Source organism: Copidosoma floridanum, unplaced genomic scaffold, assembly GCF_036245765.1.
Source record: "Copidosoma floridanum isolate Cflo_tuat_1 unplaced genomic scaffold, Cflo_Japanese_pri ptg000040l, whole genome shotgun sequence".
NCBI lineage: Eukaryota > Metazoa > Arthropoda > Insecta > Hymenoptera > Encyrtidae > Copidosoma > Copidosoma floridanum.
Window position 1 is genome coordinate 7,290,760 of NW_028321917.1, and position 15,869 is coordinate 7,306,628.

At 34.0% G+C, this 15,869-nt stretch overlaps 3 protein-coding genes across 6 annotated transcripts; 2 read left to right on the forward strand and 1 right to left on the reverse strand.

Annotated features, from left to right (window-relative positions):
• The first annotated feature begins 420 nt into the window (after nt 1-420).
• Nucleotides 421-9,670, forward strand: retm (real-time). Of its 4 annotated transcripts, none has more exons than XM_089597957.1 (13): nt 423-1,342; nt 3,491-3,640; nt 3,759-3,890; nt 3,969-4,097; nt 4,185-4,291; nt 4,395-4,477; nt 4,551-4,942; nt 5,018-5,276; nt 5,350-5,474; nt 6,351-6,612; nt 6,685-6,806; nt 6,881-7,020; nt 7,100-9,670. In XM_089597957.1, exons 1-13 carry the CDS (start codon nt 1,280-1,282, stop codon nt 7,167-7,169), a joined length of 2,034 nt encoding a protein of 677 aa, XP_089454083.1. In that variant the 5' UTR covers nt 423-1,279; the 3' UTR covers nt 7,170-9,670. The 4 variants fall into 4 exon arrangements, with proteins under 4 accessions (XP_089454082.1, XP_089454083.1, XP_014217532.2 ...); XM_014362046.2 differs by having other exon boundaries at nt 424-1,342; nt 4,554-4,942; nt 6,351-6,594; XM_014362045.2 differs by having other exon boundaries at nt 427-1,342; nt 6,351-6,594.
• Phf5a (PHD finger protein 5a) lies at nt 9,434-10,623 on the reverse strand. The gene is made up of 3 exons (XM_014362072.3): nt 10,381-10,623; nt 10,067-10,257; nt 9,434-9,984 (listed from the first exon to the last, which is right to left on the reverse strand). The coding sequence occupies exons 1-3, from the start codon at nt 10,430-10,432 to the stop codon at nt 9,895-9,897; spliced, it is 333 nt and encodes a 110-aa protein (XP_014217558.1). The 5' UTR covers nt 10,433-10,623; the 3' UTR covers nt 9,434-9,894.
• Nucleotides 10,624-14,209: 3,586 nt separating this feature from the next.
• c12.1 (spliceosome-associated protein CWC15) lies at nt 14,210-15,644 on the forward strand. The gene is made up of 3 exons (XM_014362069.2): nt 14,210-14,462; nt 14,578-14,887; nt 14,962-15,644. Exons 1-3 carry the CDS (start codon nt 14,332-14,334, stop codon nt 15,202-15,204), a joined length of 684 nt encoding a protein of 227 aa, XP_014217555.2. The 5' UTR covers nt 14,210-14,331; the 3' UTR covers nt 15,205-15,644.
• Nucleotides 15,645-15,869: the final 225 nt, after the last annotated feature.

Genomic DNA, 15,869 nt, shown 5'->3' on the forward strand with positions numbered 1-15,869 from the left:
ACTTATTTTATTTTTTAGAAAAGCCTACGTACTTATTCCGAACGTATTTTATCCAGAGACAAGTTAAATCAGTATCAGGGACGGTGCATGGTCGTGCCGTCCAACTTTTTTTTGTCACAGATTTTTTGGGTATGAATTCATCACTAATTGTTTTTAATTTATGATAAATATAATTAATTTAAACGATCTCAAAAAGCTTGCTGCCTACCTTACCGATGCTCGATATGTTACCACTGTACAATCGACAGAGTGTATAATTCGTTGAGCGCGAAGTACGAAATCCACCAATAAAAGAGGTTGTATCGATCGAATTAGCCAATGTTTAAATCGCTTGCTCAACGAAACAAACTCCGTCGTTGGGGCTTGGGGGTCACCCGTCACACTCACGGAATTTTCTGTCTGCTACACCACCACAACATTCTAAATCAGGCACATCATTCCATGATACACCACCACGTTTGTTCTGTGTTAAGTTTGTGTATACTTACATATACATCGGCTACATAAAATTTTCCATTGATGAACTCTCTGATCTCTGAAAGAGGGAAAGGAAAGAAGGGAGAAGTTGTGAACACATCATCATCGTCTCGGGTAGAGTAATGCAGTTAAACAGCAGTTATCAGGTATTGAGTGTGAGCCTGAGCTACATGGCTTTTAGTGTGCAGCTCGTGTAAAAATCGTGTGAAATTGTAAAATTGACGGTGAAACCACGCAGACGCGGGACGCAACTGACGCCAACTGACGCAATTGTCTTAATAATTGTGTATCATATACACATACGTCACACATCATATTATAAACTATTGAAGCGGAGCAGACCGTCGGAAACAAACCAGCGACAGACTCTGGCGTGTCGCGCGTGCAGTGCAGTGTACACCTTTTACCAAGAAGGAGAGTAATTTCGTTTCGAGTGTGGAAACATCCTCGTGACAGTCGTGACAGCCAGTCGTTACAGCTTACGGAGGAGAGAGAGTTGTATACACAGTAGACCTCCAACATATATGTACACCCTCTCATAACATCAGCTGTGCATCTGTGAGCGTGCCATTGGAATCGTCGACCTTCTGCATGGAATTGCATTGCCGTGGAACTTAGTTCGTACTTGACTGCACACACAACACCTCTCTTGGGTGTCTGCCCCCCAGAGACAACGCAACACGGAAGTAAATAAAAAGAAAAAAAAAAAAAAAAAACAGTGTCACGAGTAATCTGCAGTCTGCTCTGACTCGAGAGACTCGAGTTTCATTGTTGCCCTGGTACTCCAGTAGTAGCTGCAATCATGGTCCAACAGTACCAGTCACCCGTCCGGGTCTACAAGTACCCCTTTGCCCTCGTCATGATGGTACGTTACAATATTATTCCTCATTAGATGTAATAGATGTCACCTGCTGCTTTTTTTCTAAAAGTCTTTAGAACCCGAAATTCTGGTACAATGACATGATGTACTTTTCACACCCATGACCAACACCCAGGCATACATTTTTAACTTCTTAAACTTCTTTCCATGCGGTTAATTATTTTTTGTTCTTTCTCGACCCAGTGAGTACTTCTGCTGTCTGTCTGGTATTTGGCTTTGTCTACTGTATATGGACCGTTTCGAAATTATACGCGTTTGCTTGTTCGCTGACTAGCTTTTTTCTTCCTCTTTACTACAGCCCACAAAGACCCAATAAAGTTTCTCTGTTTTATTTTCCTCCGACATATTTAAGGAGGGACTGACAATCGCGCCCACCACCTGCCACCCTATGTGCAGACAGGCTCATCAATTACAGGCGTATATATTATAATATCGACTTGTGAAAGTGATGATTGAAAATGCTGTATAAAAATCTACGCGCCTCATTATGCACGCAAATTCAATTCTGACGTTACTCTATGATTTTTTCTTTGAAAAAAAAAAAAAAACGAGTGCACGCACGAACTACTTGCGTCTTTGTGTGTCATCTCAATAATTTATCATGAATGAGGGGCATTGGAGCTCTATAGAAACTTTTTTTATATTTATGATGTTGAGCTATAGACAAACACTACTTTTTTTTTCTTTTCTCTCTGTCTCGTTCCGTGAAAGGAGACTTAAAGGATAAAAATTACACATTCGCCCAAGCCTATAAGTCAATTAAGGTGGTATGTTTCTTTTTGTGCTAACACTACATGACTCGTAGCACTCATAACTTGTTCTCTTAATTCTCTCTTTCAATTTTTTTTTTCTCCTCGTGCTAATGTGTACCTCTCTTCTCTGAGGTCAACTTTCCCTTTCATTACATTCCAGCTCAGATTGTCGTACTTAATTCAATCATGATCAAGAGAACGAGATTATTGGGCTTTTCATGCATGCCAGATATATTATTTTCTTTATTCAGTGCTCTTGGACGTCGTTAGTATCCATTCATGAGATGATCTCTATTTGTTCTAAAACAACAAAAAATAAACCATACAAAACGGAAACAAAAGTTTTCTTTTTCTTTTTGTACTCTACAGACATAAATGTACATATATGTATATGCAGCCCCGTCTCGTCACATTCCATTTTACCACATCATAAATTTAGCAATGATTCATGTTGTCCAAAATACGATTTTTTTATGAAATAATAGTGCATATGTTTTGTGTAGTACAAATTGCGATTTATATATGTGTACATTATCGAATCAAACTATAATTTTTAATTCGAGGCATTCCCTCGTATGAAGTATCAATTAAAGGCAATGACTTTAAATTGTCTCTCCTTTCTTCATCCAGTTGAATCTGCATAAAAGTGGATCGTCGTAATATGAAACCAAAGCACGAAAATATTTAGAATTTTTACTTGCTACATTGTGAAATACCGCAACTCGTGTTTTTGTTGCCAAAAACTTGATGGTAGATAAAATTATACTTCTCGTGTTGTATATATATTTACATGAATACATGTATGAAGAAGCGACTTAATCAATGGAGTCGTTATTATCGGCCTGTTTGAATTATTGATAAATCCGTGTAATGAGTCGACATTGAGTTGTTGTGGCTATGCTGGTTTAATGATTATCACCGTCATTACAGCTCACTTGTAAAAATGTAAAGTAGTACATACACAGTGACCTTGAAGTGCTATAGCTCTTACATATAAAAAGATCAAAGAATTTCAATGCTACGCAAGTCGAAACGAAAAGAAAACAAGTATTTTTATTTTATCATGTTTTTGCTTACAATTATTTTTCGAAACAAAGAAATTTAGTCTTGTGTGGTTATTATTACTAAAAAGTAATGATGAAAATTTTCAAGTATCTTGTTGTCAATATCACGTTTAAAGATAATTGAGGTAGGAAAATTTTTTTCATTTACAGTTTTTCAACATTATTTTTTAAAATAATTTACTAAAGTAATTTTATTTAAACTTCTAAAGGTAAAACCTGTCTAAATGTTTTTTTGCGTTCTGGACTCAACATCAAATGAACTTGAATTAATAAACAATTAAAAATTCATGCGCACGTAATTTTTTGTGTTTTTATAGGCGTATGAACGAAGATTTCCAACTTGTCCGCAAATTCCAGTTTTCCTAGGATGTGATGTAATAAAAGACGAAGAGAGTGAAGATGGAGCCATAAGAACAACAGAGAGGAGGTGTAAATTAAACGTAGATGCTCCTTACATTTTAAAAAAGGTACTTTATACGTTTGTCAAATAATATTGCCACTCTGTCTGGCAGATAAATGTAATAATTCAGGTGTATAGTGTGTTAGGGGCAAAAAATATTGATTAAAAAATTTTCCATTCAACAGATAATAGGCGTGGATTACGTATTCTTTATACAAAAAAATGTCCTCGACCGTCGTAATAGCGTTTTAGAAATTGAAGCGTGGAACGAAAGTTTTTCCAGTAGGGTCACAGTTCTGGAAAAGTGTAAATATTTTGTGAGTACGCCTCCTTCAATAATAAAGCAGCTTTATCGATTGTACACAAGTTATACTAATAATTATACATAATTGCAGGTTCACCCCGAAAATTCTGAATGGACTTGCTTCGAGCAAGCAGCCACTTTGGATATCAAAAATTTCTTTGGATTTGAAAATTCAATGGAAAAGTTAGCCATGAAACAGTATGCGCAGAATATTGCCAAAGTAAGTTTTATTAGCCTAGTAGCACCTAGTTTGGATATTTTTTAAGCTCCTGTTCAATGTGAATATCACATAATTCATATTTTTCAGGGAAAAGAAATTATTGATTTTTTCGTTAGTCAATTAAATGAAGAGGGTATCACACATGTCGAGCCATGGAAAGACCCACTAGAGAATACCAAAGTTGTGGAAAAAGCGTAATTATTTTTTTTTACCCATAGTAATTCGATAAAAAACGCCGCATGGTGATCATGTGACTTTTGAAAAGCCCAAAATTACGTATTCTTTTAATTATTACAGAGCTTCTCCCATAGAAGAAAAAAAAGAAGCAGCGAAATTTAACGAAAGAAATTCTATAGAAGGCAAACTCCCTAGTAATCGAGGTAATTCATTCATGTCTCCGTAATTATGTGACATTAATGTAGACAAGTAATTAAAATACTTTTATGATTAAAGAAGTGCAGTTGTCTTCGGATTACATCGAGCGTTTTTTGGGGAAACTCGACATGATGCAAGAAAGCAAATTAGTACAATTAAGACACAGCATCGAAGACCTGAGAGGTAGCTCTGTGCCTCCAGACACAACGCTACTCCGTTTTCTGCGCGCAAGAGAATTTTCCGTGGACAAGGCCAGAGAAATGTTGACCCAATCACTTCACTGGAAGAAAAAGCATCAAATAGACAAACTTCTCGAAGAGTACGAGGCTCCGCAGGTTGTTAAAGATTACTTCCCGGGTGGCTGGCATCACTTTGATAAAGAGGGAAGGCCGCTCTATGTTTTAAGATTAGGACAAATGGACGTTAAGGGTTTACTCAAGTCTATCGGAGAAGACGAATTGTTGTTATTGGTATTTGTCATTCAAATATACTCAAGTGTTGATTTTTACATCGTTGAAAATGACAATGTTTGTTTTTAATCACAGGCACTACACATTTGCGAAGAAGGACTTTCCTTGATGGATGAAGCTACAAATGTTTGGGGTCGCCCTGTCTCTCAGTGGACATTATTGATTGATTTGGAAGGATTAAATATGCGTCACCTGTGGAGACCTGGTATTAAGGCTCTCCTTCGTATTATTGAAATTGTTGAATGTAATTATCCCGAGACTATGGGACGCGTTTTAATATTAAGAGCACCAAGATGTTTCCCGATTCTGTGGACACTAATCAGTACTTTTATCCGTAAGTATTTTTTTTCCATGTTTTAAATGAAATAAAAACAAGACATATATACGAAAATTTATATGCTCAACAGATGAAAACACGAGAAATAAATTCATTTTCTATTGTGGAACTGATTACCAAGAACCGGGAGTAGGTGGCCTTACCGATTACGTCGATCCTGAATATATACCAGAGTTCTTGGGCGGTTCTTCAGAGGTATAAATCTTAATTCTAATAAAACATATTCTGTGGTTTTATTTTTTTTTTATTTTTATGCGTGACGTTTCTTAGAGCTATTGCATAATAGAGATTCTTCTTAGAACAATCCTTATCTATGAAATTACATATGATTAAGCTGTCATGCGTTTACACATCAGATTATTATTTTTCTTCACTTTTTCAATAAACAGGAAGGTTTGTGCGAAGTGTGTTATACCATACCTCGACGATTTTACATTTTTGATTCATCCAATGACGTAAGATAAATGTCGAAAAAAAGTTTCCACTTTCAAAATTCACGTTTTATCAGAACACACAATCATTTATTAGACTCTTGTCTAATGAATATGCATTTTTGCACTGTTTTCCAGCACTTGTTGAACCGATGTGTTTAAAATTGCAAAACACTTATGACGCATCGAACAAATTGACTTTTTAAATGTATATGCAAATCATAAACCAGTGTCGTGGAAAATTCAGTGTGCTAATGTGAACGTCTTACGCATTTTTTTTTTCAGTGTTTTACAACTTGAAATTTTTTATTTTTTAGCAACTTATATCTGCAACTTTTATCCATTTTCAATAATACAATGAGCAAACAAGTTTATAACAATTTATGTCTAGATGTTCGTACATACACAAATAAAAAATTTAAAATTAATGTTTTCGACAAAGTTTCGTAAGAATATTACTCTCTTTACCCTCTTCAACGAAAATAATAATGTTAAATTCCAAAGACGTGCATAGCTTAGAGATAAGTTTCACCCAAATTCACCAGGTTCTAAAATAATCCTGGTGCAGTTTCAATAAATCCACGTACCCTAATATGTTGTAATAAAAATGTATATATAACGGAAATGTGAATGTTTTTAGACTTATATCGTGGAAGGAGGAATCGTGCCAAAAAATCTATACAAGGTTGATCTTGAGGGTCCGTCTACCGAGCACGAGCACAGTTTATATCATTCCGTAAGCTTGAGCCGAGGTCAAGTTCACAACGTCGCCATACATTGCGACGATCCCGGCGCAGTTCTTACCTGGGACTTTGATGTTATGCGCCACAAAGTCATATTTAATGTCCTGTATAAAGAAAAGTCCGCTGAATCTAATGGATTGAGTACGCTTTTTATGGATAGTAATATTTGGTGCACGTTGTGCATATTTAAATTAATGGTCGGATTTTTTACGAGCCGTTTTAAAATTTCAGCTGTACCGGAGACAACTACGGTTCTTGAGCAGGATGTTACCGGTAGCAAAGAATGGAAAGAGGGCGTTGATTGTACCAAGGTCGAGCCAAGTATCGTGTGCCACGACGGCGAGAGTATTCAGGTACATGTCAAAGCATTAATTTTTCACCCAATTAATTTTGGCAGTCTTTGCTAATGGTAATACATTATTTGCAGGGAACTCATATAATGCAAGACGCAGGTGTTTATATTCTACAGTGGCAGAATTCGGAAGAGCAAGAATTCCTTTCGTCAATTAGTTCACACAAAGCCCAGCTGATGTATTTCTATGAAACCTTACCCTCAGCTAATTACAAGTAATTGAGTGTTTCCGTATTTTTTCAACGTGCACTTAAATCACATTAAGATTTGTCAATCCTTATTTGTATTTTACAGAGGTTCTATGATGAGTCTGCAGTCGGCAGTAAGCGGACGATCGGTAGCAAGTTCCTCTTTGTCTAGATGAGAAGTAAATGCGAGTACGAGCAAAATCGAGCCTGGGGACAAGACGTAATCCAACGCAAACGACTCTGGCGATGTTTCAAAGCGTTCGACGTTTGTCTTATGTGAAATTTTTTACCAGGTCTGCTCGCTACAATATTAGGTATCTGTTCTATGATAGAAAAGAAAAGTCCAACGGATAAGCTAAAAAATAATTAAAACGAAGCTCCAAGCAAAGCCCAATGAACAACGGTCGACTCGCTGTTATAGAAAATACAATCGTTGACAAATCTGTTAGAATGTAATGTTGTTGCCTTAAAAATTATTTTGGTACAATCTTGCGTAAATCGCATATTATCACGTTTACGTAGTTTTCCAGTTTTCACGGCAACTTAAGTAAATGAAAAAATATTTTATCTTAAGAAAATTACTTTATACTGCAATCCTTTCATTCATCATGAACTTTAGTTTATCTATAAATGTGCAATATTTCTTCATTGCAGATAAAACGTAAAATCACTTTTTTACACAAATAACTGAATTGATATTTGTATTTTAATATTATAATCAAATTTATCGCTTATGAAAAATCTATAAGTTATTTCTTTGCGGAATCTTCATACATAGTTTTTGTTGTAAGAAATATACTCTTGAAATTTCTATGATTCTCTAATGATTGAATTTAATTATGATAAAAAATGCATAAATTTCTTTTTTCTTTAAGTTTAAAACATGTACAATCAATATTACGAAGATAACGAAGTAATTGCCAATCATAGTATAATCTCAATATCGATTTTTAAAGTAACTGATTAATTGTTTATAAATATTTACATACATATGTAGTTTTATTTACACATATGTTACTTTTGCAAGTAACAGAATCTCTTAGATTGCATAAATAATTTAGTAGAGTAAAACTTAATCTGATCTAAGCGTTAAATCCTACGATTTAGATGTAAATTACTAATCATGATTGATTGTTTTTCATCAATCTAATGTTGAGCATGATAAGCGATTTTTAGTACAGCTTTTTAGTGCAACAGGAAGTTATAAGTGAAACTTATTTTTTTAATCAAATCTATATTATTGTTGAGATGAGATTGAGTTGGTGAAAATTATTTTTATCTAAAACATAAGTACACGCGAATGTGAAATAAAACATTTTTTGATACACACAATACTAGAATAAACAAACGAAATCTAGCCAAGTTGTTGATACTCAAATTTAAACAAGTGATTTTAATAGAAGTCCATACTAAAATAAATCAACACTCGATACTACATGACATTCCTATTTAGAACAATACTTGCGATACATCCACGCAGACTGGTTCTATGATTAAAAAATTTTAATACGTATTACAAAAGAAGTGATCGTTTTTTTTAATACATGACAAAGTAGATTCCTTAAGACGGAAAAAAGAATCATGGACAGTTATGCACATTAATGTGTAAAGCTACGATTGATGTAAACTTACTTGTAATTAGATATCTTTCCACTAAAATCAATTTCATTTTAGTCAATTGTTTGTCTATGTAATATAATAATCGTAATTAATCTGACATTATACATACATGTACAAAATCAAATTTTTATTGTATATAATATACTTATAAAGTTTTTCCCTCAAACAAATTTGTATGCAAAATATATACATAAATATATATTTTTCATTTCGTGGTAAAGTCCAGATTTTATTTCTTAAACTTGATACACAGTAATGCAAATCCAGGATTTTATTGCACAATCCTAATGCTAAAGTGGGCCTAAGTTTTAATGCATCATTTGCAGTATTATATTATTACACACCAAAAGTAAAAATAAATGTAGACAAACTACTGTAGCAGCTAATGAAATTTTGCTAAGCTCGCAATGTAATCCATGTTAACATTGGCATATCGTATTATAGTTGTAGTATAGGATTATTTCTAAGAATACAAATAATGTTGCTGTTCAATTATACGTTTTCTCTATGAAAATTTGACTTCATTAAAGTTTTGATGCACGCTGTTAACTACAGAGCTATGTAGAAAATTAATGTAGCGTTTTCAAATAGTTGTAGGAGTGAAACAATCAAGGGATATTTAAGACATGTAAAGTGTACATAGTGGCAAGAGTGAATTGCAATAACCAATTGTGTAACATTAAACGAATACTTCTTATTAGAAGTGGATTGTTTGAAGTGTGCTGTGAAAAAAATCCTAACAAATTTTAACTTAGAAAGACGTTGTTTGTAATTTTAAGGGTTAAATAAATCAATTGATGGGCAGTTGAATTTAATAGCCGTGAGTTTTTATTTGAGGGTTCTACATAGGTGTTAAATAAAATTTTATCAATTCATAAGTTCTTGTCCTTGTGTTTTTAATTGCATGGCTAATAAATTTAACTGTTCACGGTAATATACATGTTTAAGCTGTTTGTGAAAAAAAGTCTTCACTTGGTAGTACAAGTCAATACATTATGATATGTAATGTGATAAAGAAGATAATTTAAATTGAAATACACATCATTAAAAAAGAAAATCAATCATTTTTTATTTTTTCTTCATTAAAATGTAAAAGTACAGAAAATTTATTCAAGTCCTTTTTCACTAATATATTTTCAAATGAAATTATCCATTGCAGATAATTTACTGTTGTATTTAAAACCAATATATATATAATTATACTTCAACTTACTTGGGTTGTTTAGAGGAAGATTATAGTATAAATATCATTCTTAAGATGTAAACGTAAGAATAAAGATACTATCTTCTTTTGAAACCATACTTTTTTCTTTCATAAAATAAGTCTGTTTTTGAACTGCCAAGATTTACAATTTTTGGGCAGCCATCTCTCTGAAATTATAGAGGTAATTAATCACACATTAACTAAAGCATTTTTGAGACATAAAAACATGTAAGTTGAGCCACAAATTACGTCTTTTTCCTGGATAGTGCATTCTTTGCAGTAGTAGGCGTCTGATACACCTGGTCCTCCGCAAATAACACATCTACCCTGATAAGATCCATAGTTGCATTCATCACATATTCTCACTAATGTACATGGTCTGACGTATGAATCGCAGATGACACATTTGCCATCGCACTTTTCACAAAGACGTCCGATAGCTGCAAAAAATATGTATTTAACATTTATATCCATACTTATTTTCAAAAATTAACACGTTTAATAAAAGATTGTTAAGCTCATTACCGGCTTTACAAACTATGATAAACATTCTTGTTACTCACCCACTCCAGGTTGCTTGCGACAGAAAATTAAATCTGGATGATGCTTAGCCATGACAACAGCAGTTTTTATTAATTATTTGAACTTTTTGAAATATTTTATTGATAAATAAAGTGATTTGTTTTGGCTTGAGGTTATGGTTCTCTTTGATTACATGCGCTTATACCTATACTAAGTATAGCAGACTACAGCAAATGGGGACAGCCTGTCCCGGACAGGGCGAAGTTCTGCACACGTAAATTGGGTGTTTTCCGCAATCGTCACCAGCAAGTAATTGAAGGTTGCGCTCTACGCTACCATCAGGTCGGTAAGTCAACTACCTTGAATTAACTGGCGCTCTGTTCCGTAATCTGGCTAGTTGAAATAGCAGACGACAGTCAACAGCGATGAAATCTTCACTTTTTTCTTGACTTTCACGTCGTTTGCTGTTTTAACTGGCCAGATTACGAAAAATAGCCCCAGTTTAATTCAAGGTAGTTGACTAACTGACCTGACAGTAACTTAGAGTGCAAATTTAAATTACTTGGTGGTGACGATTGCGGCAAACACCCTAAGCGGCGTTACCACCACGACCTACGTAACTTTACAGCCTCTGATTTTATCATTCTGGTAAAGAGAGCACGGTGTAAGATGTACGTGAAGTTATGTGTAGTAATTAAAGAAATTACTACTAAGTAATGCCATATGGTCGATTTTATTAAACCATATGAATATCTCTATTTTTAGAGGTCGACTTTTGAGTAAAAAATAGATTGTAAACTTGCCGCAAACAGCACAAACTACGTCAAATTTTTATTATCTATCTGTAAGATTAGTTGCGGCTGGTTTGTAATTATCAAAGTGACTTTGCTGTAAATAGCAATAGTTGTTTGGATCAGTGCCATCTAGCGGTCTTTATTTTTTGGCCAAAAGTGGCTCCTAAAATTCTCAATCAGAGCATTCAGGATTAGAGCCATTTAATCAATTATAAACCAGCCGCAACTTATGATGAAGCTATAAAATGAAAAAATAACGATATATGTGTTTTTGGCGGCGAGTTAACAATCTATTTTCTACCAAAATTAGACCTCCTATGTATTTATACTTTTAAAGATAAATTTTTCAGTAAAAAATAGATTGTTAACTTGCCGCCAAAAACACATATATCGTTATTTTTTCATTTCATAGCTTCATCATGAATTGCGGCTGGTTTATAATTGACTAAATGGCTCTAATCCTGAATGCTCTGATTGAGAATTTTAGGAGCCACTTATGGCCAAAACATAAAGACCGCTAGATGGCGCTGATCGAAATAATTATTACTTCTTATATTAGAGCCATTTAATCAATTATAAACCAGCCGCAACGAATCTTATAGATAGATAATAAAAAGTTAACATTTTTTGTGCTACTTGCGGCAAGTTTACAATATGTCTTTTACCTGTAAATGGACCCTGAAAAGTATAAATATTCCACTTATCTTACACGGCTTATAAAATCTACCATATTTACAAAATTAAAATACTTTAGACCTTTTACCATTAACTCATGGAAGCACACCCCTTTAACTTTCTAGTTTAAATAAACAGCTAACTTATATAATATGTACATGCCAAGATTTGTTACAGAAATCTTGAACAATGATTAAATAGATACGTAAAGTAATAAGTCCAAAAGAGACAACTAAAGAAAAAAAGTTTAAAAAAGAAGTTCAGTTACACAGGAAGAGTCTCCTAAAAATGGAGCATTGGATCTCACTTAATTTAAATTGCTTTACAATTTATCTTTTACCTAAAAATCGACCTCCAAAACTATCAATATTCTACTTATCTTATATGGCTCATAAAATCGACAATATTTATAAAATTACAACACTCTTGACCTTTTACCATTAACTAATGAATGAACAACCCTTCAACTTTAGATTTCCAATAAACAGTTAACTTATATAATATGTACATAACAAAATTTGTGTTACAGAAATCTTGAATAACGACCAAATATACACATAAATTAATCAGTCGAAAAGAGACAACTGAAGAAAAAAGGTCTTAAAAAGAAGCAGCCACACGAAGAGTCTCCTAGGAATGGGGCATCGGATCTCACTAATTGAAAAATACATTTATTACAGAGATGTAAATTTTAAGTGTTATAAGTAAACAAAGAACCCAACCTTCTCTGATCAAGTGAGATCCAATGCTCCATTCTTATATGAGACTTTTCGTGTGACTGTGCTTCTTTTTCAGGCCTTTTTTCTTCGGTTGTCTCTTTAATGGACTGATTAATTTGTGCTTACATGATTTAATGGTAAAAGGTCAAGAGTATTGTAATTTTGTAAATATTGTCGATTTTATGAGCCATATAAGATTTGTAGAATATTGATGTAGAAACTTGCCGCAAGTAGCACAAAAAATGTTAACTTTTTATTATCTATCTATAAGATTCGTTGCGGCTGGTTTATAATTGATTAAATGGCTCTAATATAAGAAGTAATAATTATTTCGATCAGCGCCATCTAGCGGTCTTTATGTTTTGGCCATAAGTGGCTCCTAAAATTCTCAATCAGAGCATTCAGGATTAGAGCCATTTAGTCAATTATAAACCAGCCGCAATTCATGATGAAGCTATGAAATGAAAAAATAACGATATATGTGTTTTTGGCGGCAAGTTAACAATCTATTTTTTACTGAAAAATTTATCTTTAAAAGTATAAATACATAGGAGGTCTAATTTTGGTAGAAAATAGATTGTTAACTCGCCGCCAAAAACACATATATCGTTATTTTTTCATTTTATAGCTTCATCATAAGTTGCGGCTGGTTTATAATTGATTAAATGGCTCTAATCCTGAATGCTCTGATTGAGAATTTTAGGAGCCACTTTTGGCCAAAAAATAAAGACCGCTAGATGGCACTGATCCAAACAACTATTGCTATTTACAGCAAAGTCACTTTGATAATTACAAACCAGCCGCAACTAATCTTACAGATAGATAATAAAAATTTGACGTAGTTTGTGCTGTTTGCGGCAAGTTTACAATCTATTTTTTACTCAAAAGTCGACCTCTAAAAATAGAGATATTCATATGGTTTAATAAAATCGACCATATGGCATTACTTAGTAGTAATTTCTTTAATTACTACACATAACTTCACGTACATCTTACACCGTGCTCTCTTTACCAGAATGATAAAATCAGAGGCTGTAAAGTTACGTAGGTCGTGGTGGTAACGCCGCTTAGGGTGTTTGCCGCAATCGTCACCACCAAGTAATTTAAATTTGCACTCTAAGTTACTGTCAGGTCAGTTAGTCAACTACCTTGAATTAAACTGGGGCTATTTTTCGTAATCTGGCCAGTTAAAACAGCAAACGACGTGAAAGTCAAGAAAAAAGTGAAGATTTCATCGCTGTTGACTGTCGTCTGCTATTTTAACTAGCCAGATTACGGAACAGAGCGCCAGTTAATTCAAGGTAGTTGACTTACCGACCTGATGGTAGCGTAGAGCGCAACCTTCAATTACTTGCTAGTGACGATTGCGGAAAACACTAAACACCCATATAGTCACGCACACACACAAATCACGAAATCACTTAAATCACTTTATATGATTTGACAAAATCTGAAAATGAAAATTTTATGATGAAACACTAGAATACTTAACTACCTAATTTTTGAAAGATGATTTCTTATCTATAATTATTGTTTTTATTATATCCTCGATAATTGATAAAATTTAAAATCTCGATCCGAACGTATTGATTATGTCACTAATCACGAATCGAATCGTTTGACAATCGCACACAACATAACCTCGATATATTTTTATTACACAGTGACTGTGTCACAGTCCACAGTCGACGCACTCGACGCTGTAGCAGAATACACATACGTCAAAGTTATATTAACTCAATTGTTGAAACCCTAAGAATTTCCTTGGAAAGAAAAGTTAGAAAATCATTCAGAAAAATCAAAAATGACTACCGCAGCAAGGCCAACGTTTGATCCAGCCCGGGGTGGCCAGGGCCGCGGTGAAAAAGATCTGAGTGCTATCTCCAAACAGTACAGCAGTCGCGATTTACCATCCCACACCAAACTTAAATACAGGTAATTAACTGTCAAAATCAATTGTTCATCAGTGTTTATTCTTTCCATTGAATTCTTTCACGTCAAGATATAACTTGTGTGTATGAATAAAACTAACGTACGATGCATTCCAAAGGGAACCTGGCCAGAACACAGTCGATGAGCTGAGAAACCGTGACTTTCGCAAGGAGTTGGAGGAGCGAGAAAAGGCAGCAGCACCTCGCCCCAGTGGTAATCGACAACTGGCGATAGAGCCTGCTCGAGAGGCGGCTGCTCCAAGTGCCAAAAGACAAAAAGTCGATCAAGTGCCTGCTGCTAGCTTAGATGCAGATGACCCTCTGGATGAGGATGACTCCGACTCCGAAAGCGACGATGATGATACCGAGGCCCTTATGGCTGAGTTGCAGCGCATCAAGAAGGAGCGTGCTGCAGAGCAAGCCAAGAAGGTAACTGTTGTTGTGGGCGTTTGTTTTCATTAGATTACAGCAGTAATGAGACTTTTTTGTTGATTTTTTTTTAGGAAATGGAAAAGCGTCAGGAAGAGGAGAGAATCAGAATGGAGAACATCTTGTCGGGGAATCCTCTCTTGAACTATGCCGCACAGAGTGTCAGGACTGATATGAAAGTGCGCAGGAGATGGGATGATGATGTTGTTTTTAAAAATTGTGCTAGATCAGAACCCAAAAAGAAGCACGATGTTTTTATTAATGACTCTTTGAGAAGCGAATTCCACCGGAAATTCATGGAGAAATACGTCAAATAAGTTATTACTTTGTTAGTTTAGAAATTTATGTACATCTACATCAACACCATTAATGAATTATTCATACAGATACATTAAACATCTTGCTGCAATGTCGCTAATCTATACTACTTTTTTGGAATGTTTTACAACTGTACAGCTATTATATGTATTTTTTTCTAATCACACTCTTAAATCAGTTGTTTATTATTTAAGTACTAATTTATGGTAGAAAAAAACGTGTGGAAATGTAAATATCTAAGTAGTATACCCCAAAAACTCTTATTTTCAACATTATATTACAATAAAATATTACTTATAACAAAAACGTGAATTCTTTATGTAAGATGAACTTGTACGAAAATAAGAGATAAATTTAAAAATACTAAGTATCTATAATAAAATGTACAAAGAATAAATGTATAAAAATATAATCAAGTATCTTTGAAAATGTATTAAAAGTAGCGAAATAAAAACGTTTTTCATAAAAAGTTCAATTAGTTCTTGATGTAAATGCATAATGTTATTTTAGTGAAGTAAGTGTATTGCGGAACACACTGAATAATGCAATACTTCTTAATTTTAAAAGATTGGTTATTTCATTACTTTTACTTTTTTTAATTAATGAAATAAAACAATCTTTCCACAAAAAAAAAATTTTTGTGCACAAAGCCACAAAGTTGCAA

What these genes read in the sequence shown, in the direction of transcription:
- retm (XM_089597956.1), top strand. Translation starts at nt 1,280, where the DNA reads ATGGTCCAACAGTACCAGTCACCCGTCCGGGTCTACAAGTACCCCTTT. An exon ending in TGGAAAAGTGTAAATATTTT is followed by an intron (nt 3,891 to 3,968) that starts GTGAGTACGCCT and finishes ACATAATTGCAG; the next exon opens with GTTCACCCCGAAAATTCTGA. An exon ending in ACTAATCAGTACTTTTATCC is followed by an intron (nt 5,277 to 5,349) that starts GTAAGTATTTTT and finishes TATGCTCAACAG; the next exon opens with ATGAAAACACGAGAAATAAA.
- Phf5a (XM_014362072.3), bottom strand. Translation starts at nt 10,432, where the DNA reads ATGGCTAAGCATCATCCAGATTTAATTTTCTGTCGCAAGCAACCTGGA. An exon ending in TCGCAAGCAACCTGGAGTGG is followed by an intron (nt 10,258 to 10,380) that starts GTGAGTAACAAG and finishes TATTTTTTGCAG; the next exon opens with CTATCGGACGTCTTTGTGAA. An exon ending in GCACTATCCAGGAAAAAGAC is followed by an intron (nt 9,985 to 10,066) that starts GTAATTTGTGGC and finishes CTATAATTTCAG; the next exon opens with AGAGATGGCTGCCCAAAAAT.
- c12.1 (XM_014362069.2), top strand. Translation starts at nt 14,332, where the DNA reads ATGACTACCGCAGCAAGGCCAACGTTTGATCCAGCCCGGGGTGGCCAG. An exon ending in CACACCAAACTTAAATACAG is followed by an intron (nt 14,463 to 14,577) that starts GTAATTAACTGT and finishes TGCATTCCAAAG; the next exon opens with GGAACCTGGCCAGAACACAG. An exon ending in CTGCAGAGCAAGCCAAGAAG is followed by an intron (nt 14,888 to 14,961) that starts GTAACTGTTGTT and finishes ATTTTTTTTTAG; the next exon opens with GAAATGGAAAAGCGTCAGGA.